Source organism: Nothoprocta perdicaria, unplaced genomic scaffold (genome assembly GCF_003342845.1).
Source record: "Nothoprocta perdicaria isolate Ctin4 unplaced genomic scaffold, notPer1 scaffold_253, whole genome shotgun sequence".
NCBI lineage: Eukaryota > Metazoa > Chordata > Aves > Tinamiformes > Tinamidae > Nothoprocta > Nothoprocta perdicaria.
The window spans coordinates 357,533-383,554 of record NW_020455481.1 but is presented as its reverse complement, the minus strand read 5'-3'; the positions used below and the strand labels follow the sequence as shown (position 1 = coordinate 383,554).

General features: G+C 46.0%; 1 protein-coding gene across 1 annotated transcript in view; it reads left to right on the top strand.

The window, feature by feature from the left end:
* DENND5B (DENN domain containing 5B) overlaps positions 1-26,022 on the top strand; it is an 87,206-nt gene that overhangs the window by 38,970 nt on the left and 22,214 nt on the right. The window contains exons 4-8 of the mRNA XM_026040348.1: positions 1,650-2,316; positions 12,306-12,493; positions 15,228-15,764; positions 17,109-17,340; positions 20,091-20,241. Coding sequence (XP_025896133.1) covers positions 1,650-2,316; positions 12,306-12,493; positions 15,228-15,764; positions 17,109-17,340; positions 20,091-20,241 — 1,775 coding nt within the window. The remainder of the gene's footprint in view (positions 1-1,649; positions 2,317-12,305; positions 12,494-15,227; positions 15,765-17,108; positions 17,341-20,090; positions 20,242-26,022) is intronic.

The window sequence follows — 26,022 nt, the reverse complement described above, 5'->3', positions numbered from 1 at the left end:
ACTAGGCTGTGGCTGGAAGCTAGGAGATGTGCACTCCTGTGGATGTGTGTGCAGTGACTATCCAAAGGAGGAGGGAATGGGTTTTGAGGCTTGGAGGAGATGTGTCTAACAGCCTTCTGAAACTGTCTTGGTCTGAATTTCCTTCATGCCTCTCTGCTCTTGGTTAWTCCAGTGCATAGAACTTATGCAGGTGTTTGTCTGTAAAACAAAGAAAATATCATCTCTGGCAGATAAGAGTTGCCATTAAGACCTATGATTTCAAACTGATTGGATTTAATAAGGCACTATCGAAAGCTCGCGTTCTAGAAATAAACTTTTATTTAATAATTCTGCCAAAAAATGAGGTGGAGAGACACTCGTTGTGCAGGACAAATTTGAATGAAGTGTGAAACAAGGATTTTCTATTTCTGCTTTGTTGGACAATTTCAACACAGCCCTAACCATGGCATTGCTGTTAATGCCTCAATAATAAAAAGCTATAAACCTTTAGAGTGAAAATGTGGCTGCTGTTCAAAAATGGCTCAAGCTACAATTTCATGGCTTATGTCAGCAAAGCCTGTCAATTGAGTTAAATCCTAGTAGCTACGGGTCACTTCCCACCCTGGCCACCAACTTTGGGAACAGCAGGTAAGAGCCAGCCTACATAAATACCTACAGCCTGGAAGTATGCTGTAAAGTATGGGCCATATATTTATGTAGAGTCTGGCCCGTAAAAGGTCAGCATTTTTGTATGATGCTTAAATAAATGAGAAAATAATTTTACGAAACTCTGATGGTAACATCACAAAGTGGTGTCCCAGTGCTTACCTTTTGGAGTAGCAGGAACACTCAGATCTCCCACTCGTTATTTTTTTCCCTTTCTTTTTCTCCCTTCCTTCGCTTTGCTGCAGTTGGGTGCCTTAATGCTTGGATTATGGACGTACTGATTCAGTCAGAACGTGACGAGTTTCATGCTGACACATATCCAAACATATTTTGCTGCTTGTTATTTATTTTGTATTAGACAGCTGATAGAATTCCTGAGGAATGTCTGGAAAAATGCCTCACATTATCCCTAGGGGTATGTTTCAAAGAAATGCTTCAATGTCATAGAATTGCTGCAAAATATTTTGCTGACTGGTGAATCAAAAACTAAGCGTACATGGATTCTGGTCTTCTGCTTGCTGATCTAAGCTATTTTATAACACTTAAGAAAGTAAAGTAGTAGTGCTTGTCAGTTGTTTTATTTTCTTTTATGAAAATTGGGGATGATTGAGCAATCATTTCAAGAACTGCACGTAATTGAAGTCGATGCTCTAAGATGCTCCCTTGACACATTGTGTTTAGAGTACAGCGAGCACAGTATGTGCTGCTGAGGAAAGAAGGGGAATATTTTTGTCTGATGCTTAAGTAAATGAAGCAGAGCCRATCTGGTACTGAAAGCAATTCTACAAAGCAACGAAGGTGAGATCACAGGGACTTATTTCCTTGCATGACTCTCTTTTCTTTTAAGTAGCACTGGTTCCAGGCTGGGTTTATTTGTGGGGGGAACTGTGATTGACACTGTTAAATAACTTGCTGTTGCAGCGGGATCGAACGTGTCGGTAGATAAAAACGGTGGCGATGGAGCCGTGGCTGGGCTGATTTCCTCTCTCCTGCTCTTCCCCCAGCTGTGCATGCCCAAAGGGCTGTCGTTCCGGACGCAGGCGGACAGCAGGGAGCCGCAGCTCCACTCCTTCCTCATCACGCGCGAGGACGGCTCCCGCACCTACGGCTTCGTGCTCACCTTCTACGAGGAGGTCACGAGCAAGCAGATCTGCACGGCCATGCAGACGCTCTACCAGATGCACAACGCCGAGCAGCAGGGCAGCGTCTGCGCCTCGTCCTCGTGCAGCATGGACTCGCTGGCCAGCAGCGGCGACGAGGGCGACGCCACGTCCCTCGCCAAGCTGCAGCGCTACAACTCCTACGACATCAGCAGGGACGTGCTCTACGTGTCCAAATGCATCTGCCTCATCACGCCGCTGCCCTTCATGCAGGCMTGCAAGAAGTTCCTGGTGCAGCTCTACAAGGCCGTGACGTCGCAGCAGCCGCCGCCGCTGCCGCTGGAGAGCTACATCCACAACATCCTGTACGAGGTGCCCCTGCCGCCGCCGGGCAGGTCGCTCAAGTTCTACGGCGTTTACGAGCCCATCGTTTGCCAGAGGCCGGGTCCCAACGAGCTGCCGCTGTCTGACTACCCGCTGCGGGAGGTCTTCGAGCTGCTGGGCTTGGAGAACCTCGTGCAGGTTTTCACGTGCGTCCTCCTGGAGATGCAGATCCTGCTGTACTCCCAAGGTGGGCCCAGCGGCGCCGCTCGCGCTTCCCGTCCCGGTGGGAGCTTCCGCAGAGCTCCTGGTTTCCCTCTGTGGGCCTGGGAAATGCAATAACGTAATGGAAAAAATGGGAGAGAAATGAGCCTGTCCTAACGAAAACAATAATTGTTCCCGCCAGGCAGTCTAGGTGCCACTTGTTTAATTATGCATCGTGTTTATCACTTGTGACAGCCAGCAATAGAATTCCCTTAATTATCATCCTTACATTGCCCTTGATCATGCTGCAAGACAGCAGGGAACTAATCCTATCTTCTGCAAGAAATAACCAGCATGAAGTAATGCATCTTGCAGAAAACATTCTACTTTCTTTTGCCTCTTTCAGCAGCATTTTGAATTTTAGGGAGAATTTCTTTCTCCTGTCTGCTGGCATGAATTTAGCTTAAAGCAATGACTGTTTATTACAGCTTGAAGGCCAGAGTTTTCAGTGCTGTGCTGGAACTGAGGGCAGTTTAGTCCAGTCCCTCTTTAGTCCAGCTTGAGAAGGACTAAAACTTGAGTGTTTTTCTATAATACAAATTCCCAAAGTTTGGGGAATCCGGCGTTTGTGCTGGGCATGCTCTGAGGTTTAGCCTGGCTATATATGACTCTCTCTCTCTCATGTCGATGATTGCTAGTCTGGCCCTCGTGGTGTTTGGGAGCGAGGAGCTGCAACCCCAGGCACCCGAGGGCCCGGGCAGGCCAGGCTGAGGGTTTGGGGGGACATCCCGGGGATTGCCCGGGCGTTGGGGGCTTCCTCAGAGCCCCACGACCCTGGCCTGATTATGGGGGTTCCGAAACATCTTCTGTGATGCTGACCTCGAAGTTACTAAAGCAAGCCCTGGGTAAAAAAAAAAGGAGGGAGCTTCCATAAAACTAACTGGGAGGATAAAAAGCCAGGAATTGTGTGTGTTTTAATAAACAAAACAGGAGATGCAGCTTCTCAAGAGGTCTGGTTCAAGCAACGCCTCAGACATCAGACAGCTCGAGGTGGAGAGCGAGGAGGTGATGGGGAGTCGCTTAAAACGAGTGTGGATGGTGAATTCACCTCGGGCTTGACAGCGAGGGCCTGCGCCTGTCTTCCGAAAAGGGAGATCAGTGAGCGGGTGTCGTGGTGAAACCAGCAGATAAAAGTGGAGAAGTGCGGAGGGAGGTGGAGGTGGAGGGAGCCCTGCCCGCCTGCAGGCGCCGCGGCTCGGAGCCGGGGCCGCGCTCCGCCGGGCTCTCCGCGCCGCGGGGACTGCCCTGCAAGCGCTGGAAATGACAGGCCTGCTCTGCCCTCCGTTGGGAGAGTGGGCAGAAATCCTGCTGCTGGTTTTCCTGGGGCTTCCCACCGCTGCTGCGGGGGTCTGTGTGGGGGTGTGTGKGGGGGTGTGTGCCCGCGCTTGCCTCTTTCTGGATTTTGCTGCCTCTGGTGCTGGGGTCCGGCAGGAGCAGCGGTGCCAGCCAGGCGCCTCCCCATGCCTACCAGTCCTTCCCACCCTGCCCTCGGTGGCAGACTTGCGGGGAAGGACTTCTTGAGGAAGAACCTCTTCCCTGYGAGGGTGCCAGAGCCCTGGCACAGGCTGCCCAGGGAGCTTGTGGAGTCTCCTTCTCCGGAGATCTTCCAAACCCGCCTGGATGCCGCCCTGTGCCCCGTGCTCTGGGTGTCCCTGCTGGAGCAGGGGGTTGGACTAGATGATCCCTAGAGGTCCCTTCCARCCTCAACCGTTCTGTGATGCCGTGATGACTGGAGGTGTTTGGCGTGAGCAGGTAGCATTAGGAGGCAAGTCCTGCTTGTTGGATTATTCTTTACTGATACCCTATACAAATAGAGGGCAACCTTGATACGCATCACTTTTATAAAAGGCCTTGAAAGCAGTACAAAGCATGCACTAAATAATTTTGATTCCACTTTCAAAGTGCTACCACAAGTTACTTAAATTAATGATTTTTTTCTAATTATTGGCTGTAATATAAGAGATTAATTGTTTTCATTTTCATTGTTTATTAAAAAAAAAAAGAAAATGTGACAGTGAGAATTAGCTTCTTCCATCCTCAAAAATCTGTTCTRTGTTTTTTTTCTTTTCCTTCTATTGAAGAATCTAGAGACATCCTTGACCTGACTTTTACCTCCCTGTCTAATTTGGCTGCATCTTGATGGAGCATGAGGCAAAACATGCATTTAGATGTATGGGGGAAATACTGTTATTATGTAAATCGCATTTAATGCTGCTTCCCAAGGGTGAAAACTGCAGAATGGAGGTCAAGTGCAAAGCTTGATTATTAGCATGTCCTGATAGCCGAGTGCTTGCTTAATTGTGCCCTTCTTTTAAATGTCATTTTTGTGATGCCGGAAAGAGAGAACAAATCAGCTCTTTTCCCACTCGGTTTGTAACTAGCTGGATACCGCTGAAATCTCTTGGAGCTCTGATCGTGTCCATCAGGGGGATTTTCTTAATTCCGGATTTTTTTCCAGCTAAGAGCTGTATGGAAGTTTTTGGCTTGACTATCTCTCACTGCAGAGTAATGGATGAGATCGATCCTGCGGATTTGCCTGTCCTTCCCTTCCCGGCGGGAAGAGGGTGAATGAGCTGTGACTTTTCCGCCCACAGCCCGCCCTTGCTGAGACCTTCGGGACTCGAGCAGAGACTGGAGATGGCCCTGGATCCACAGGGGCCAGTCTGAGGCCAACAGCGCTCGCCGAAACGCTGGGATCGCCCCTCTGGCAATGAGCGCCCTGTGCCAGGGCCTGCTCCAGCTCCCTGGGCAGCGTCCGGCGGAGAGCTGCTAATAACCTGTGTGTGTTGCAGGGGGGGAATAATGACCTTTTCTTGCCGTTCTCGCCCATTTGGAGGGAAGCTTTTCATTCAAGTTTGCCAAAATTGCCTGCGGTGCAGGACCCCTTGGTCCTGCTGTTTCCGTCGCTGCTGCTGCAGCCAACCTCAGTAGTTGCCACGCTTTTTTTCACCGTTTTGTGTTTTTTTCACCCCATCCACCACGGGGGCAATGGAGGTGTCGGAGTGGGCTGTGATTTCACTTAGCAGCTGTGACAGTCACGCGTGGGGTGGAGGAGGTTGATGCAAGAGAAGGATGAGCTTCATTTATTTTTCTTCTTCAAGTTACTCAGTTCCCAATCTTTTTGGGCTGCAGGCGAGTACCTTAGTCCTCAGTTTGGCTCAAGCTTGCGGCTGAAATCCTAAAGCAGAGTCTCCTGCTGCCGAGCTCTTGCTGTGGCTTCGGAAACCACAATTTGGGAGCTGCCAGGGGAGATAATTGTGTCCTCCTAGTGCAAAAGCTGCTGCGACCAAAGAGTTTGAGAGCCAAGACAGGAAGCAGCTGGGTTGCTCGGGAATGGGAAAACGCGCTGTGGCAACACGTGGGCAAACTTGGGAAGTAAGGAGAGGGTAGCTTGGCAGCTATCAGGGATCTGTGCTGGCCCTTGGAATGACAGGACTCAGGAAATAAGCATTAACTTTCWTTGGAGACAACGTGGAGAAGGTCAAAGCGGGTTTGGGTGGTAGGTGTCACAGGCTGCTGTCACAGAGGTGATAAAGGAAACCATGCCCAAACCGGGATTTCTTTAGGTTATTGGTCATGACTTGAGGTCACAGCTTCCTGAGAGCACTTTTAGCTTCAACTTTTAACTTAAACCGGGCCGAATTTTGACATGGGACCTCTGAAAATCGCGGAAATGGTCCGTGTTACCAGTGGACCAGACGGCCGCGCGAGCCGTCTGTTACACGCCAGCGCCGCTGCTGTGCTTTCGTTGTGGTTTGCTCAATCCCTAGGGATTCATACTTCTCCAAGAGCTTTCTGTTTATGGAGAGCACAGGTTTCCCAGGCGGCTGGAGGGATGTAATGACCCCGTGAGGGTCCGGCCTTCCACAGGGTCCCAAGTTAATAATGTGGCGCCGTAGCCGCTACGTTATCCCCCAAGGATCCGGAGCAAAAACGCTCCCGCCTGCCGGAGGGAGAGGAATGAAACTGCGGGCCCTGCGGAAGCCTCCTCTATCCATCCTGTACGTCGGCCTTGCCAGGGATTTAAACATGAGAGTGTGGGTGAGCCGGAGATAAACTCCTTACAGCCTCGGCTCTTCCTGCTCATTAAAAYGTGGAGCGTTTCCGAAGCCGCTTTTCAAAGGGCTCGAGTAATTGCGCCTCAGAGCTTGGAATATTCTTGGCATTTTCTTTAATCGTAGGAATTATAATAGCAATGGCTCTGCATAAATATATAGCTTTGGCCTAGAAAAAGTTGGTAGATGGAAGATCTGACTTATTGTCTTGTCGTGGGAGGTTTGTGGGCATTTTGTACTTTGATTTTTTTTCTTTTTTCCAACAAAATATATACGTGCTGTGTTTGCCCACTGGAGCATTTTTACACCAAACAGCTATGTAGAAAATCTATATTCTGCACTGCTCATTATTTAAGTAGCTGCAATCCAAACACGTAGTTATAAAAATGTATTAGRAAATATTGCAGAAAAAAAAGCTACAGAAAAAAAAAGCTACAAAAGCTACAAAAAAAAAGTCTTTTGGGGACAGCATGGTGGTATGCGGTGACAGACACTAGTGTTTGAAGSCCCACTGGTGCCAGGGCCACAGGAGACTGCAGCACTTGCTCCTGGAAAGAGACAGGGAATTGGATAGAGTAATTGAAGAACCCAATATCATCTTGGCTTCAACAACAGAAGTGAAAACGCAAAGTTTTCTTTTTAATGTTTATTTTGTTAGATAAGTCAATATGGCCTGGAAAATGAAGCTTTTTAAAGCAATTGGAAGCTCCTGCTTTTCTCAGTGCTGAGGAGCAGGAGGTTGGCAGTGCTTTGGTAATGCCACAGGCACACGCTCCATCACCTCGCCTCTTCTTTTTACTGTACATTAGGRTTTTTTTTTCCATTRTAAAAACCTCTCTATCTTTTGAGAGCAGGACGAAGGCAAGCTAAGCTAAGCCTTTGCATTTCCAAGCGTGGCAAATGCCAAGGTAATCAAAAGTGGTCCCAAACAAAGTCACTGCCGGATAATGTTGCATTTATTTCAGGAAGGAAATGTGGTGTTGTGGGGCTTGTTTGCTTTTCCTCTCTCTCCCTTTGCTCTCTTCTCCCTCTTTTTTCTTTCTCTTTTTTCTCTCCGTTTTCTCTTTTTTCTCTTTCTCTCTTTTCTCTTTTTTCTCTCTCTGTTTCTCTCTTTTTTTCTCTTTTTTTCTCTCTCTCTCTTTCCTCCTCTCTCTCTTTCCCTCCTCTCCTTCCTTCCCTCCTCTCGTTCCCTCTCCCTTCCTTTGTTCCTGGAATAAGGGCAGGAGCAGGAGCTGCCTGGTGCCTGGCTCACAGCGAGGAGGGAGGCTGTGCCCTCCCCATGGCCCTGCTGGGTGCAGAGTGCCAGGGGCCGCTGCCCGAGGACAGGGCAGGGGATGGGGAAGGTGCCCGGGCTCTTCATCATGCCCTGCACCTCGTCCTGTCCGTGAGCTTCTCCCAGACCTTTGCCCATCTCACAGACACTTAAACCCTGTCAGTAACAGCAGCTCATCCGGGTTTTCCTGTGGATTTGGTCTTAGGGTGGCTCTTGCTCATAAATTAATTCACGCTGAACCGCTGGTGGCAGGTTGTGACACGGATAAACCATATCAATGGAAATCCGCACAAGTGGAAGTGATTTATTTTTTTGCCATTAAGCATGTGCCAAAGAGGGGGGAAACGGCACGAAGTGGCTGGCACGTCCTGGCCCCGGGGCAGAGCTGCCCCACGGCTGGAGAAGCTAATTGCTAGTTCAGCAATTAGGCGCACGCTTGTCTTGATCGTGCCCTTAGCTTTAAAGCAAATACGTGTGTTCAGACTCGCACACGTCGCTCGTCTGCGTTTATGTGCTGCTTTTATCTGGCAGTGCGTGTGCTGCGTCYCCTCTCCATCCACGGCCGTGTGCGGCCCCCAGCCGCCCGAAACAGCAGTGCTGGATTGAGGGGATTCCCACCGGGAGGAAAATGTCCTGGAGCAAAGGCAKGTTTCCTTGGAACAGCCCCGGCCGGCTGACCGTCACCCACCTGCCCGGATCCAAAGCAGATACAAAAACCCCTGGGAGATTTCCACGGCCTTTCAAAGCCTCTAAGAGACACGTGTGTTGCTCCTGTGGATCTACTGATACCTGATTTTTCAAACTTTGCTTTCCTACAGAATTCCTGTCTTGGAAGTCCATTTCAGAGCGCGCATCTGGTGCGCAGGGTGCAGCGGTTAGAGTTAGGGTGTAACGAGATGGGGCTCCTCATTGCTGGGCTGCCCATGCACCCTTTTAATCATGCTCTGAGTACAAAGCAAAATGCACATTTTTRTTTTCCAGTTTTCCCAATATGCCTAGCTTAACAAATCCATATCTTGGTAGAGAAAGTAGCTGTTGAGCAGTGCTCAACGTATATATCTCTGTGATAYTTTGTCTCACAGTGTAGCATATGGAAAGGCTTCCAGTCACAAGAATGTTTTAATGATGATTGAGGTGTTTCCTGGAGCTCTTATTTATTAGGGCTCATTGATTTTGTTTGTTCCTACTTTAAACTGTTATTTCGAGGCACTATCTGTGTGCGTGCTCCAAGCATCATCTTCCAGGACACGTCTTTGAGCACGGGCTTGTACTAAGTTGCTGCTATCACTTATACGTGTTCAAAATCAAGGGGGAAAATTAAGTGGTGCCTGGGTGACTCCATCTTTTCAAGTACTTACAAGTACTTGCAAATTGCTTATAAAACAGTATTTTAAAAGGGAAAGAAAGAGGAAACGGGGCCTGTTTTTCAAGCGTCTTACTGTGCTTGGAAGATCCAGGYTCAGACACCTGCTGTGCGGTACAACACAGCTGGAACAGATGGAAAACTGCCAAGTTGATCCTTAATCAGAAAGACCAGCATGTTGAAATGGTGTCACATTCACTGTCCTGGCTGCAGCAAAATCCAAGTTTCCTGTTGGAATGAGTGATTGTGGGCTCACATTTCTACACGTGCAGTGTACTCAGAAAACCCTGTAGTTGGACAACTGAGGAGGTCCCAGGTGGAACTTCTGTTTCCAGATGAAACTTCTATTTGACTGTGGCATAGATCGTATGTTCATTTGAGTAAATATTTGAACATTTTGGGGGGAGTTGCACTTGAACTAGGCAGGTGTTGGCTGTCATGGACCATGGTAACATGAATATTTTCTTTCTCTTCTCAAAAGATCTTGATTTGTTTACTGTGGTGTGGGAAGGATTTGGAGATATCAGACTTCTCTGTGTAAGAAGAAAAGCAATTTTTCCTTTGGGTTTCGTGAATTACGTAACCCCTTGGCGCTTCTGTTTGCAATCTGTAAAATGAAAGGCGAGGTTATTATCGTTATTATTAATATGGTCTTGGTCTTACGTGTTTGGACTGCAAGCTGCTTGGCAGAGCAGCATTTCTGTGTGCACAGKACCTGCTGTAACATCATCCTGGCTGTTACTGTATTACAGCAAAGCGACATCAGCACTAAATATTTGCCAAGTACTGTCCGTTCGGAAAAGCATTTATAGGGAGTTGGGGTTCAAATGCTAATCCCTTCCATTTCCAGCCCCAAACAGTCATTCCTGCTAGTGTAGCAGTCACCAAGGGCTTTCCATTTGGGGCCTCGTGCTGCACGCTGAGCCATTGATCCCTGTGCGGGACTTTTCCTGCACAATATCCCGAGGGTGGCTGTGCTTTTCCTGCCTTTCCCAGCTCTTTCCTGCCGCCAGGTAGGCGCACAGGAAGGGGGATGCTCGTGTGCTCTGCCCAGCCAGGAAGTCTTTCTCCAAACACACTTCCTAAACCAGTGAATACTCTCTAGCCAGCGGTTCTAGCCCCAAAGGCTGGAGCGAGAGGAGATGGTTTCCCCCTAAGTGTTCCCACCTGGTAACAGCTAGCCTAATAACATGGTCGTTTTTAATTGTTTTCCTCCCTTTGTCCCTGTGGGACCGATTGGGAAGTTYTCCACCTTGACACTACCGCACGCTGTCTGTGCATACACTGGGGTTTGTGTCCCCTTTCATTCTTTTCCTCCTTTTTTTTTCTTCGCTTTTTCTATTTCCTCACTCTTATTCGTTTCTCTGTCTTGGTGAAAATAGATTCATCTCTTCTGTCCGTGTTGTCTTCATTAACCACGTAGGCTTCCCTCAAATGCTCATGAGTACAAGAATCTGTCCATTAAGAAGGACTTTTTTCCTTAAGGGAAATTTAAGAAGAGGAAATGTCCAACCTCGTACAAGCTTGAAACGAAACACAAAGGAAATASGATTTATTACTTGGTTAAAGAAATATCAAAGGAACCATTTCCAGGTGTTGCTTTTCTGGRGGACTTCCCTCCCTTCACCAAAAGAAAAGGAAGTGATTGTTTTTTTATCATCATTGGTAATCATTAGTAAGTGTTCCTTGGTAATTAATTATTAGTAGTCATTAGTAAGTACTCATCATTAGTGTTCCTATGTGGTAACAATTAGCTTAATAATATGGTCATTTTTAATTATTTTCCTCCCACTAAGCTGATGATAAAACTTAAGCTTGCRAACATGTTAACTCTTATCAATAGCACCCAAAAAAAGAAAAAGAGCTCGCACTTCCAGTGTGGAATGCCTTGATGAAAAAGACCTTTGCAGCCTTTTGGCAAAGATGTGGCATTTCACATGACCATGAGATCCAAATAGACTTTGTAAACCTTGCCTTGCACTTACTAACACATCCTTGCTGTATTTTATACATTTATTTTGTTTCTGGAACTCACATAATTGTGGAACGATCACCCAACATGCTAAATCCCAGGACTGCCGCGTGTCACGAGYGGGTATTGAACGCCGACTTTGTATACATTATCCTCACCAAGCCGGACCGAGGGATGTGTATAATTGTGTGTCATTTCGTGGGGAGAGACCCAGAAATTACCAGTCTTGGGTGTAGAATCAGCAGCTAGAAAGTCCTTTGGTGTCCTTAGGAACCTTAGGCACATCGCTTGTTGTGATACACAGGCTGTTTATCATATGGAGCAGAAGCAAATGCCTGGTTTCAGGTTYGTTAACAGCTTGCAGGACCCAGCAACTGCTGGTGATGCATGGCCTGCAAGCTGAGATTTGCCATCGGGATGACCATGTCTTTAATGGCAACGTGTGGTTTTTACTTTGCTCTTAAGTATGGATTGCTTTGTTTATATTAAAAATCAGGCAGTGGGGTCGGGTGGTGCCTGCTGGAGGTTTACATCGTGACAGCTCGGTGTCTGAGCTTTGTGTCTGAACTTTGCTCTTGTTCAGCTCCAAACTCCTCCTTCGCCTCTGCTGGAGACAAAGCAGAAAAAAAAATGTACTTTTACCTAAGTAAATTTTAATTTAAAGGAAAATGGACAATGCATTTACTTGAGTGAGAAGCTTTATAAAGCAGTAAATGGACCAAATACAAACTTGAGAAAATACTGTGATATAGGCATGCTGTCCACGATATTTTTATGAAAACTGATTTTTTTTCTTATGTTTTTGTTTAAATAAAGGTGCTTYTGTGCACTTAGTGACTAGAAGCTTCTGCTAACATGCAGGCAAGATGTCTCTCTTGAAGAAACAGCACTCAGCCTTAGAAGYAGTAGTGAGTGGAAGGTAGAGGTAGACACGTAGGAGCAAGGAGGAAAGTTTCTTCCTTTCTCCTCCTTTTTCCCTTGTAAAGAAATACATGCTTTGTATAGAATCAGATTATTGTTAGTGTTATCTGTARTATGGAGGGGGGTTTTGGTGTCCTTTCAATAAATGAATTTAGTGACAGGATGCGAGTAGCCAAGATGGGAATGTTCAAGTTGGGCAGCTTCATTGGGCGGGTAGTGCGTTCCGGTGCGCTGCACAACGCCGCAGGCCCCTGTTCCCCTCTGTAGGCCTCTGTAGGTCTCACCCTGTGTTGGGAACCCTGCCTGCTTTGGCACACGTGCCCTTCCGAGGCGGCTCTGCGGCCTGCAGCCCAGGGAGCCGCTCCTCTCAGYGCCTCTCCTCTCTCTGCAGATTACCAGCGGCTCATGACGGTGGCGGAAGGCATCACCACGCTCCTGTTCCCCTTCCAGTGGCAGCACGTGTACGTGCCCATCCTGCCCGCGTCTCTGCTGCACTTCTTGGACGCCCCCGTTCCCTACCTGATGGGCCTGCAGTCCAAGGAGGGGACGGACCGCTCCAAGCTGGAGCTCCCCCAGGAGGTAGGTSCTGCCCGTGGGGCTCAGCCCGTGCTCCTTCTGCTCCAAAGCACCAGGGTTGCTAGTATTTACCTGAATCCCTGCTGGAAAGTGCCATGTCCCCTGTTACCAAGCTTCCCTGCCACGGGTAAATCTGCTTGAAGCTCTGGACTATGGTGTTTCCCAGCGGGACGGAGGGAGGGAGCGAGTCCCTGCAGCATTCCTGGGTGTGTTCCTGGATTTAGTGAGTGCTGCTAATTTGATTGACTGCTAAATGCTTCCTCCTGGGTCATTAAATGCTGCTCTGCTTTCTTTCCATCACACACTTCAGTGCGTTTTGTTATTCTTCCTTGGCGTCACAACCCTAGGAGAGGACTAAAGGATATTTCATTTGGGAACGGTCTTTGGGAAAGCCGGAGTTCAGGTATTTTCGCAAGAGGGTTTGATTTGGAGCCTGTCCCTGCCTCGCCGGCGGGTTCATCCCTACAAACCCATGGATGACCCCATGTTCTCCTCACTGCCCCTGAGTGTATCAYGAGGCCAGTAAGCCTGGCTTTAGGAAAGCTCGAGTTGCATTCCTACCAAAACTGCCCTTTCTTGAGCACGTTGGACACTTTAAGGTGGCTTGCATCTTCAAATCCATGGAAACCCCAGGAGTGACTGTTGGTAGCACCGTAACATCGAGCGACTGCAGCGCTGCCACGCCAGGCTCCRTGCCAAGGCCGCTTCCCAACCTTGGGAGCGGGCGATCCACCCGGAGCCAGGCAGGGAAGGCAGTTCCTGCGTCAGTTCCTACGAGGCAGTGCAGGAATCCACACAGAGGGCAAGGATATCTTCTTTTCCAGTGGAGATCTGGTTTACATCCCTTAGATCCTTAGCCCAGGTGGGATGTTGCAGAGCCAGTCGAGTCTTGGCGCTCGGGTGCAGTGCCCCGATCATGCAAAATTCGTAATGGCTTTGAAATGGAATTGCTATCTAGCTATGCTTTTCAGTAACTATGCTAATCTTACATAATTACCGAGTRTTTTTTTAAAGTTATTAGTCATATGCTTTTACTTAGTAGATTAAGCTGTCATTTTCCTTAAATTAAAATTCTAATGTGATGGTTTTTTGCTGGAATAACAAATTAAATATCCCCAGTGGGAGAGGAGCAATAGTGGAAGAAGAAGCTGTTACAATGTTTAAAAAATGGGTAGAAAAATACCAACCCAGCSTTTACGAAAACTGCAGATCGCAGTGCTGTGTGAGAGGGCAAGAAGGGGAGTTGAGCAGGGAAGATCTAGATTAGCACATTCCTACAGACAATAAAAAATAGAAAATCCTTTAGCACACAAGCAGCGATGAAGCACGGCTCTGCGCAGCTTTGCTTTGTGGTTCAGGCCAGGGGGGCCTTTCAAGCCCTTGATCTAGACATAAACCGTTTGTATGTCAGAGATAAAAACTCTGACAACTGCCCATAGTGCTGTCTTAAGGGTACTAATCATTTTGCATTAACTTTAATCATCGGATGTTTTTGGAGAGAGAAGTGAGAGCAATTCCCTGAGGGTTTTCTGCATCGAAATCTCCTTYTTCAAATTTTGTAAATGATATGCAGAACTGAAATTAAGAAGCCTTTGGAATTAAATATTGATAGATAAGACGATGGTCCCTGAGCTAAACAGCAGCACCAGGGCGTACCATGACTCTTTAATATGTTAAGCAAATTGTTTTGTACAAATGRATGGTTTTGTTTGTATGCTTCAAATTTATTATTAAAAAAGGAGCTCAAGGGACACTTCTGCTTTGTCAGATGAATCCTAATAACCTCTAAAGGATCTCTGAAATGTAATTAAGGTCAGCCATGTCCTGAAATGTCCAAAATCTTGCAACCACACGGGAATGAATTCCCTTATGGAAAGTCGGCCTCTTCAAAGAAGGAGGTCGGGCCTTTCCATGGCTGCTGCCTGGAGCGAAGGGCAGTGCAGCCCTTCGAGGGGTGGGAGCAGCAGCAAGGGCAGCCCAGCAAAGCCCCGCTGCCCCGCGGCTTTAGGCCAGCTTAAACCCTTCAGAGCCCAGCCCCTTGTTTAGGGATGGGGCCTCATTGGGGGGTTTGTTCAGCACAGAGCTCCCAGCCTGTGAGCTTCAGATACAAGCTGCAGTTCAGAAGATCCTGAGGGTGCATTTGCAATGTAATTAATATATATGTACAAGCTCCTCGCCTGCCCCCGTGGACACGTTTGAAGTAAAAATATCTTCTCTGCCAGATTCATGCCTCYGTTTGGGTTTAGTGTTATGACTGCAATCTATTTCCACGTGTAGAAAAGCTGTCTAGGAGCACTCTGTTTAAATGTCAGGCCAAGGAATCTCAAAGTGTAGCAGCCTTCTTGGAAGGAGGGTGGAGAGAGGAAAATAAGATTTGGCCTCCAGTGGCCAAACTATACTCAGACATGGTCCTAGAGGATGTGCATGGGACTTTTTTTTCCTTTTTTTTTTTTTTTTTTTTCCTTTGGCTTTGCTCCCAGTAGCATCATCTTCCTCCCTGATCATTGCATTCCATGGTAGCTCTGCTACAGAGGCTCCCTGCAGCCAAGCTGGTTCCTGGTAAAATAAACAGCCTTTGGATGCAGTGAAACACACAGAGAGTGTTTGCATGGGCTGCCAAGCAGTGCTGCGCCATCCCGCTTGCAGGTGCACCTGTAGCTGTTCCAGCAGGGAATATCCAGTCTCTGCAGCATGAAGTAGTATGTGAAAGTGGTTTTTTTTTTTMTATATATTTCAGGCAAACTTGTGCTTTGTGGATATTGATAACCATTTCATAGAACTGCCGGAAGAATTTCCCCAGTTCCCCAACAAACTGGAATTCATCCAGGAGATCTCCGAGGTTCTCCTGCAGTTTGGGATCCCCCCGGAAGGTAACCTGCACTGCAGCGAAAGTGCCACCAGGCTCAAGAACTTGGTTCTCAATGACTTGGTGAACGACAAGAAGAACGGGAACATCCCCAGCAACGCGCTCAACATGTACGAGTTGCTGAAAGGCAACGAAACCATCGCCCGCCTCCAAGCTCTGGCCAAGAGAACGGGCGTYGCGGTGGAAAAAATGACCATCACCCCTGCCCTGGTGGACAAGGACCGGGACGTGAAGCTGCAGTGTGAGGAGCTGGAGCTGAGGGACTACAAACTCAACGTGCAGCTCCGGGAGGTCTTCGCCAACCGCTTCACGCAAATGTTTGCAGACTACGAGGCTTTTGTCATCCAAGCTGCACCCGACATGGAGTCCTGGCTGACAAACAGGGAACAAATGCAAAACTTTGACAAAGTAAAAATAGCTATGTCTGTTTTATTTCAGTTGCTTATTTTTTTCCTCCATCTGAAGGGGTTTTCGAGGCCGATGGGGAGAGAATAATTGTATCGTGTAGCTGTTGTGTAGGTAGACTTTAATTCTCCATTCCTCATCTACCTCTCAGACAGGTTTGTCCATTCTCACTGTGCAGGAGCAGATCCTTCTGCCAAAGTAAACTGGAATACACCCACTGAATGAAATGGTCAGAGCCATCCCGACCAGCATGAACTGGGTAGACACACACTGCTGAGCCACTGACACGGGGCTTTACCTGTAGCTTTGGGGAAGAGGTAGAAAGAGAAAGGGTTTTCTTTTCTCTCTTCCCTGATGGGAGAGATTCAGACATAAGACAAAAAATAAAACCAATTTTTTACATTTCTCATTTCCTAATCTCACAATAGAGCTTAGCATTTCATTAATGTGCAGCATTGCTTCTTAGAGGGCAGCCACTTTGTTACATGAGAAGCTGACTTCTATGGCTGTATTATAGTGTGCACAGAAGAGTAATATGCAAACTGAGATTAGAAGTGGGGGAATGAATAGTCTGTAGACCCACAAAAGGAAACAGAAATGTTCTGAAGCCTGGACAATTATTTTTTCTCAGTGGCTTCTCAGAGTAATAGTGCTCCTGACCCGCACATTTTTTAGATGCAAAACCTGCTCAAAGGAGAATATGCAAGGAAAAAGCATTAAGGAGCAGGCTAAATATTGATTTCTGATGGTTTTTGATCAAATAATGCTGCCGCGGCTTTTTTATTTGATTATAGTCAGGCGTTGAACACTGTTGCATTTGAGAAAAAGAGATTGCCTATACAGTCTCTCCTAGCACTTCTACAAGACCGTGGATTCCTAAGGGTAGTGTTTTCAAAGTTCAGATAGATTCGGGCACCATTTTTTTTTTAATTAGAATTTCATGATTAACTGCCCTTCTTAAAAATGAGCAGTAGCACAAGAGCGTTGTACCCTCTGTTATCTTTATAGATGATCCAGTCCCAACCAAGGTCCAGGAGACCAGAGGTTCCAACAAGATACACATGGGGTGGTAGTGGTGGTGGTGRTGGATGGGTATATCCTGCTTCCATATATCCATGTTCTCTTTGCCGTAGTGATCACRGAGTCCTTCTCTAACCACTTACTTCCACCACCATGACTGAAGGGATGATCCATGAGGTCCTGCTCTCCCCACAAGGACTTCTGTTGTTGTGGGGAAGCCTTCTCCAAACTTTGCCAGTGGCTGTTGCATCTGTTTTCTCCCATAGGAAGGCTTTTAGACTGAAGTGAAGAGGATGTCTGCCACTAATGAATTCTTCTGTGTTTCAGGCTTCCTTCCTTTCGGACCAACCTGAGCCTTACCTCCCATTCCTCTCTCACTTCATTGAAACACAGATGTTTGCAACCTTCATAGATAATAAAATAATCTCTCAGTGGGAAGAGAAGGACCCTTTTCTGCGAGTGTTTGACTCTCGAATCGAGAAAATAAGGCTATATAATGTGAGGGCCCCTGCACTGCGGACATCCAACTACCAGAAATGCACCACTTTGAAAGAAGCAGGTATGTTCAGCTGGACTAATAAAATATTCAAAAGTACAATGTCAGCTACAMAGAAATATAGTTTTTCGGTCATTTGAGAGTTGCAGCGAGCAAGATCATAGAGTTGCCTCATAAGTACTTAGCAGTGTCCTTATTTTCCCTAAGTAAAATGTCACTATTCTTTTCAGTGCTAAAAATAGAGGGAAACCTTTACCTTTTTTATCAACTCTCCTGGGTTGATGCCTTTAATAAAAACAAACCAAATGAAGGCAAAGTGTTCGAAGAACAAAATGGTTGTGTAGCTTGACATCTTGCACAACCCAGGTCACAGTTTCTTCAGTGAGATCAATAATTCATGTCTGGAAAAAAATTACACTCTTGTTTTAAGGTCAGATTATGTTGCTTGTTATCATGAATAACTACTGATTCCCCAAATAGAGTTTAAAAGACTTCAAAGAAGTCTCAAAGAAGAATTATCACCTTCCCTTAAACTTCTTTTAATATTGAGGTGACTCAATAGTAAAAATACTTCTTGACTTTTAGTTTTGTCCASTTGTAATCTGGTCTCAATTCACATTTAACTTTTGCAATTACACAAACTGGATGTTCAGCAGAGGAAAGAAAAAAGAAAAAAGAAGTTTTGTAGCCCACACCATGTGGTTTATGAATTTTAATTGTAGCCCACACCATATGAATTTATGAATTGGAGTCTCCTTCCTTGGAGGTCTTCCAAACCTGCCAGGATGCTGCCCGGTGCCCCGTGCTCTGGGTGTCCCTGCTGGAGCAGGGGGCTGGACTAGATGATCCCTAGAGGTCCCTTCCAACCTCAGCCGTTCTGTGGTTCTGTGAAACCAAACCATGGAGCCGCACACTGAGCCTTGCACTTTCCCATTTCACACAACTCCTGCTGTCAGTGCGATGGGAAGGAATGCAATTCCTGCGCTCTAGCTGTTGCTCCAGCACCACACCGAGGAGCTGAGTCCCTGGGTCTCCTTCACAGACCTTGTTTTTCCCTTCCTGTGAACTTCTTTTGACCCACTCTATTTGACCAGAGCAGAGGGGGCTGCCAGGGGCATAATCCTGTACGACATCTTTAGTAACTTCAGCAATAGAAACTTAATGTACTGTCTGGYATGTGCTGATGTGGTACTATATCAAGATTTGGAATTTTCAGTATAGCCACAGGGAACATTTTCAAATGATGGCTGCGTTTCTTATCATGAAATTGTTTATTTTGTTTCCAAACAGTACAGTGGAATTATACTCTTGGTCACATTTGGGCACATATTAATGAATTGAGGCAAACACGTTTCCTTTGGGTTTTGGKKTTTTTTTTTTTTTTCATCCCTTCAGAACGTTTTATTGTTACAAATGCAGCAGCAACGTGGAAAAAATCTTGCAGCAGGTTAATTTTTGTCTATTAAAACAAKTCTGATTTGCAGGTCGCCTGTCTATGCACCGCCTAGTTTCAGTAGACATTGTGGCACCAGAACCTCACATGCTGTATTGTGAGAAGCAGCAAGCTGACAGTAATGCCTGTTTCCCTTCATGTTTCCCAGTCACACGGGCCTGAACCGAGCACCAATCCAGCACTTGTTTGTTGAACCTGCTATTTTGGGAGCCCTTCAAGCCCCTCACGTCTCCCCATGCTGCCCAGGCCTTTTTAGCTTCCTCCAAAAGGAAGCACTACAAAGCTTCGGAGTTTCTGATGATAATATATGGAGATTTTGACAGTTTCTTTCTCATCACAGATTTATAAAATAGGTCACGGGCTCTCTGTAGTTCTTAACAAATGGAAAATGAATTTTGCTTCTACATTTTGCATATTAATTGGCTGCCCGTGATAGGCTGAAAGAATGAGCCTGTCTGTTAATGGATGGTCTATCAAAAAAGGAATAATCAACATGTTAATTAAATGCTGATTCCATCATACACCTCCTTTCCACTCTTGTTCGCAGTGTATCTGCCTTGGTGTTAGGAGGCTGGCAGATCTGGTTTCAGTCTGCTAGAGATTTCAGGTGAAATCTTCACATCACTGAAGTAAATCACTAAACTCTATTAATCTCGTTGGAGTGGAGGTTTCCAGGAGGCCCCTCTCTGTCCCTGTCCTTAAGATGTCCCAGCTTCTGTTGGTGTCCAGCACCCCTCTTGCCTTTTAGGCAAGGTACCCATGGTTGCCTGTCAGTTTTGAAGGCCTTTCCAAGAAGGATTTCTCTTCAGCACGTGATGGCCAGTGATAATGTACCTGCTTGCAGGGGGAGGATCTGATAGTTGTGACGTTTGGAGAATTAAGGTTTGGCTGCCTGCCCATCTGTCCACAGAAAAGCATCTCRGGCAAAATGAGATGTTCAGCCCTCACAGAGAGTTGCTCCTGTTGCAAGAAGTCTCAGTTCTGCAGGAAGTGCCTTTAAGCCTCCCACATAATTGCAGGACAGGGCTGCACAGCTCTTTAAAAGTATCTGTCTTGTCAAAAAAGAAGAAAAAAAGGTTGTCCTTTGGCAGTGCATCTTGTCACCATTAAGCTCCCCTGAATACCTGCCTGTTGAACTGCTAACTTGTTTGTTCCAGTACTAACTGCGTTCAGTAAAGAAACTAAAACCGAAATAACGCTGCAGATGTTTCCTCACATTTGTGAGTGACACATTTCAGGCACAACAGCAAATATTTAACTCGTTAGTGTCCAGGGATCAGAGGGYGAGTGTGTTGGTTGTTGTAGCACGCCTGCAGGTAGCTCCCTAATGCTGTTCTCTGCCCGTGGATGTGCCYTGCAGCCCAGTCCATCGAGCAGCGGCTGATGAAGATTGATCACACGGCCATCCACCCCCACCTCCTTGATATGAAGATTGGCCAGGGGAAATACGAGCAAGGCTTTTTCCCCAAGTTGCAATCAGATGTCTTGGCGACTGGACCCACGAACAACAAGTAAGCGCAGCTTTTTGTTTTCTAGACTTGAAAGTAAGCTTTTCTTATGCAAAAGTCACATCAATGGACAACAATCCTGTTTTTTAATGTTTTCTGAACAGTCTAATTAGGCCACAACTCTTTCCATTTCTTCCTTGTTAYAGCTGTGACTTTGAAGTTTTGGGCGTAGTTTGGCTGATGCTAGAAATTGTTAGCTTTGGTTTTGAGAGGATTGTTCAGTAATAATTTCTGTTCATTTTAAGTGGCGAGTACTGTGTCTTCTCATGCATATTTTAAGTTTTGCCATTGCCATAACAAATGTACAGTGAATTTCTTATTAGCCACTGAATAGAATAATTTGGAAACTCAAGCGAAAATCCAGATTTTGAAGAAAATCCTCATGTTGATGCAATTATTCTGTAGAATGAAGTTAATGTTTGCTCTGTTCCTTTGTGGGGTTTTTTTAGCTGTTATTACATGGCCCAAAAGATTTTTGTAATGTGCTTTCAATTTCCAAAGTAGAATAACCTAGAAGAATAACTCAATAAGCTTGGTTGAAATATGTGGTTTTGTATTTGGGCTGCTTTTTGGAACCTAATAAGGCCCTTAGTGTGCCTTGCTATGATTGTAGGCATACCTATAGCTGTGAAATCAAGCATATTGTTGCATTAGTGCTTACCTAATCCAAAATGGGAATCTGTAGCAACTAATGTACATTAGAATGTAAGTACTGAATGTCACCTTCAAGCCCAGGTAAGAGAATTGGGAGGTTGATTTCTTGAGAATTTTGGGGAAATTGAGAWTTKKGKTTTTTTTTTTTTTTTTTGGCTTTGGGGGGCTGTGTTTAGCAGTCTACCCCTTTTTCTCATGGTGAGTTGGAGTTTCACAGTGTCATTGGCAGTATGAGCATGCCTGCCTACTTGCATGTTTTGGCTACATTACAAAATCTTGGTGGATGTGGGAATAGACATTATATTCAATAYAGATGTCTCTGTGCCTTTGAGCTGCTGCTTTTAGATGGGGAACTATTCTGAAATGTGGCTTTAACTCCTCGAGTACTAATTTTGATTTAGATAGTTGTGGTCTTCAGATTGCAGCATGTTTCAATTTGTGAAAGCCAAAATCCCATTACTTACCGCAAAGTGATGTCAATGTGACAAATGTCTGGAATTCCTCCAGTTTTATATTGCCAGAAAGGTTTGCAATTGGGAAATCTCAAGACCATCTGTTTACATCCTTTTGCGTCCCAGCATTTTATATGAGCAGCTCAGAAGACTCTTTTTCATTTAAGGCATGTAATTCTGCTGAATTTACACCCACGGTATAAAATAGATAGCCTTTTCATGCTCTCTGCAAATAACAGCATAATTTTTTTGACCACAAAATCAATTGACCTACAGCCTTCCATTAATTTGAATTTCTCAGGATATGCTTCTCAGCTAAACATTGTACTAGCAGACAGGACTGAGCCTTTGCATATGAAGTCAGGAGAAGAGAGCAGAGGGAAGAGAGCAGCTGCGTTCACAGCAGCCTCACATGAATTTGTGAGGTTAACAGAAAGGGTATTAAGATAGTTTAATAGATTACTCTGATTTTCTTTCTTTCTTCTTTTTTTTTTTTTTTTTTTGCAAACTTCAACTTATCTAGAGCAAATTTCATCCTAAATTTTTCAGGAGAAAAAATAAAATCATGCTCTTGCTCCTGTGAATTTTGGCTGTGATGCAGTTCAAAGCTGTTTTAATGATAACCTGTCTTTGCAGGACAGCAACCAGATTTTTACGGCTTACTTTTCAGGAGGAATAAACCAAGCAAATCTGTATGCAGAGCTCACAGCTCTAATCTGCTGTTGCCTTCCTGTATCTAGGCAGAACACTGGAGCTCCTAGGGTGTAATATGTATACCTTGAATATCTAGGTCAGGAATGAGCTGCRAAGAGCACACCAACTTGTTAGTTGTGCTTAGTTCCAAGCCCAGGCTGTGATTTGGGGGAACTGTGTGACTTACAGGACTGTAACAGGCAGAAATTCAGTTTGGGGGGCAGGGGAAGGGTTGATGGGCTGGATCACCTCCATCTGCCCATGTCTAGCAGCAAATGTTGGTCTCGTTTCTAGGAAGAACACTGCAGTGTGTTGTGCAGGTGATAGGCCCAAGACCTCCTTTTGGAGCCTGGCCAAAGCAGGGCCTGGACCTCTCCTGTCTTAGTGAGCAGTGCAGTTGCTGACTGAATGCTCATCTGCTTGGTCACGTGTGGGTCAGGAGCTTCCTAAAAACCTGCTCCTGTTTCAGCCTGCTCATTGGGGCAGCAAGTGCAYGCCTGGTGTCCTTTGGGCTTTTCTCTACCGCATCCCATGGTGGTCGGAAAACGTTGACGTGTTCAGCTTGCGAAAACATTTCTGAAGCTAACTTTAGACTTAGCTTTATTGGAGGAAGAAGGAAGGGGAATGGGAACAAAGGCAAATTAAAACAAACCAACCCAAACCCCGAAAAGACCCCTGGAACTGGAGAGTAGGCTCCCAGATATGCAGTTTCCTGAATCATCTTTTTGATCATGCCAGGCCATGGAAGGACCCGATGTGCAGCATACATAGATAGACCTAAACTTAGGGAGAAGATGGCAACTATACAGATATTTCTGTAATTATTTTAGGAGCTCCTGGTTACRCAGCAAACTTGGAATACGGGAATGCATAAGTGATGTGCATATGGACATGTGCTCATTTAGCTATAGCTACATTAATACTAAATAGCAGATGGCCAATTCCCAGCCCAGAAAGGGTCTCCAGAGTTTAGGACAAGATCCAAAAAGGGATGCAGAGGCRTTGCAGGGGGCGGGAGGGAAGCTCTTGGGCAGGGAGCTTGCGTGGAGCTTGGCCCCTGCATGTCCGTGCGGTGCCTCGCTGCGGTCGAAGGGAGAAGGGCTGCTGGAGTGACCCATTAGCGGGCACTGGAGGAGCCCACAGGCTGGCTGTGGCCTCCAGCATCCTCAATCCTGCAATTGCTGGTACTTTTGCTCTTCTGGATAAAGTTTCAGTTGGGCTTTTCAGTCTGAAAAKAGAAAAGAGCAACCAAAACCCTCCCAAATTCTTCCGTGCCGGGCAGTGGTGCCCTGCACTCACCTCCAGTGGTAAGTCAGAGGCTCGAGGATGATGGCTCTTCTACCTGCCAAGGAAAACCTTGTGAATGTGCAGGCTCCTCCAGCTCCAGAAATGGCCCATCYGGCTTATTCCAACCTCATAAAACAGCCGCTTCCACAGGAGCCCTGCTGCCATTCACTCAGGCATTTTTTCCATCCGTCTGGGATAGCGCAGCAGTTTCCCAAGTCCCGCCACCTTTTCCAAACAACATCCCCACGGTGTGACCTCCCAGTGTTCCTCCCTCCCTTCCCCACAGGCCTTTCCTGCCAGGCTCTTGAAAGCCCAACGTGGGATTTGCAGACCTGGGATTTGCAAACGGGCTCCGCTTGGGGTGATTGAGGGGAGGCACCCRAGTGGCCGAAAGCAGCGCGCCATGAGCACCGTGCGTGGGGTTSATGGGCTAGTTGTGCAGTGGGGTGAAGATGCTTGCAGGGCAAAATTAGAACAGCTAAACAAGCTGCGTTTTGAATCTAATTGATTACCTTGTAACTCAATTTGTACTAAGAAGCTTGATAAATGAGATTAAATGCTGTAGAGGAAAGCACTGATTGCACATCAAGCCTGGGAATATATTAGCATTTTGGCAGTTTGTCGTGAATGCCTACAGAGAACAACTGAATTGACATTTCTTTCATTGATTGCTTCAGTTTTTTTTCTTTTCGGGGAAGGCTTTGCTTTATTCCACATTTACTAGGTAGCTTAAATTACCTTTTTCTCTCTCTCTTTCCCCTTCTCTGTATTTAGCTCTGTTTTCCCTCCCTTCTCCCTCCACCTTCTCTATCTAGGCTGTGCTCTCCTCCAGGCTTCCTTTCCTGACCCAAGCGCTTCCTCCTCCCGCCCTGGCCACTTCTCTTTTCCGAGTCCTTTCGCTTGCGCTCTGGCTCCCAGGTGCAGGGTGCAGCTGGCCGCGTGCCCCGTGGTGGCCGCAGTGGTGGCACAGAGCCCTCTCGAGCAGCCTTCCTGCGCGGGATTCCTACCCTAAAGGATTTCTTCCCCCTGCAGAAGTATCATCTGCCTCTTGCACAGGTGTTTGATCCTGTGCTATGTTCTGGTGGCCCCAGCACTGGGTCAGTAGAAGTATTTGCAAAGAGGTGCTGTTAGGAAGCCCATAATGGGTTCATTTTTGTGCCCTGCTCGTGGTCTGGGCCTCACTGACTTGTGTGGGTGCTCGGTGCCTGCCAAACCAGAAGTGCCCACGGTTTATACACCYGCTGTTCTGGGGCTCTCTCTTTTAGGTGGAGCTGCTGTTTGCTTAGTCAGTAACGGGAGCATGGCTAATCTTCTTCTCTGTTTGTTTTTTAAAGAAAATATCAGCTATGGTGTATATAATGTAAAGAGGAACCTTTTGCTAAATACCATGATAGAACTAAATCTGGCTTCAGCAAAACTTAAATATCTGTTCCTTTGGGAAATGATCTGTATGTCTCATKTTATTCATGTAATTCATGTTATATGCCAAGAAAGGCATATTGTCTTCATATTATATTGCAAATTCTTATTATATTGCCTTTCGTATTATATTGCCAAGAGAGGTTGTGCAGTCTCCTTCTCTGGAGATCTTCCAAACCCGCTTGGATGCAGCCCTGTGCCCCGTGCTGTGGGTGACCCTGAGTGTGCAGGGGGGTTGGACTGGATGAGCTCTAGAGGTCCCTTCCAACCTTAAGCATTCTGTGATTCTATAACATATGTGTTTGGTTTTTTTTTTTTTTTTTTCCAAAAATTCCCCCATCATTGGGTACTGTTTTAAGGCTACTTGTCTTTAATARAACATTTCTTTTTGGCAGTCAAGCCAAGCAACTGTGCTTTCACATCCTATATAAGAACAACTCTGTTTTGCATATGAATGAGTCATAAATGAGTCAGTGATGAGCCATCCTCACAAAACACTGATATTATTTAAAGTTTGCAAACAGTAGAAGCTCACCTATTTTTTGAATATGAAATCTGAAGCTAGGGTTTACTGAACATAAATGTAATATGGTAAACCACTGGCAGGTGCAATGAGGAAATTAACTGTTTCTGTCCAAATACACTCCCTTTCAGTCAAATTTTATTCTTGAATTTGATAATATGTACTTAAAAATGGTTTCTGAAGTAGGAACGGTTGAGCCCAGGTAACTTGGGCTCTGAATTCTTTAACACACTGATGAAGTTGTCTTCTAAACGTRTGTCTCAGGTTCTCTAGCACCCTGTGCTGGGTGCTGCAGTTGGTATCCTGCCCTTTACCCCTGTGTCTGCTCCAGTCAGACCTCATTTCTTCYTGGACCATGGAGCTTTAGCTCCTGCATTTAAGACTGGCAATAAACGCTCTCCGAGTCATTCAGGGTGATCAAAAGGAGATGAATGAGAAATTTAAAATCTTTTCTCTGCTGATGAGGGGAGAGGGAGTGGTTATTGTGACCTTTATCCTGACGTTATCCTGACTTTCCTAAAGGAAAGTTTAATGTGGACTAGAAAATAAAAAGTTTAAAAAATGTTTAGCTGCTTAATCCCGCCTGTGCTGCTAGCACTTCAGCCAGCTTCGCTTCGTGGGGAACTGCTCCAAATAACCAACAGCTAGCTTTTCCTCTTTATATATATATATATATATACATATATATATATTCCCTTCCATAAACAGCCTATAATTCACTTTTGTATGCCCAAAGTGTTCAGATAGTCTTGATTA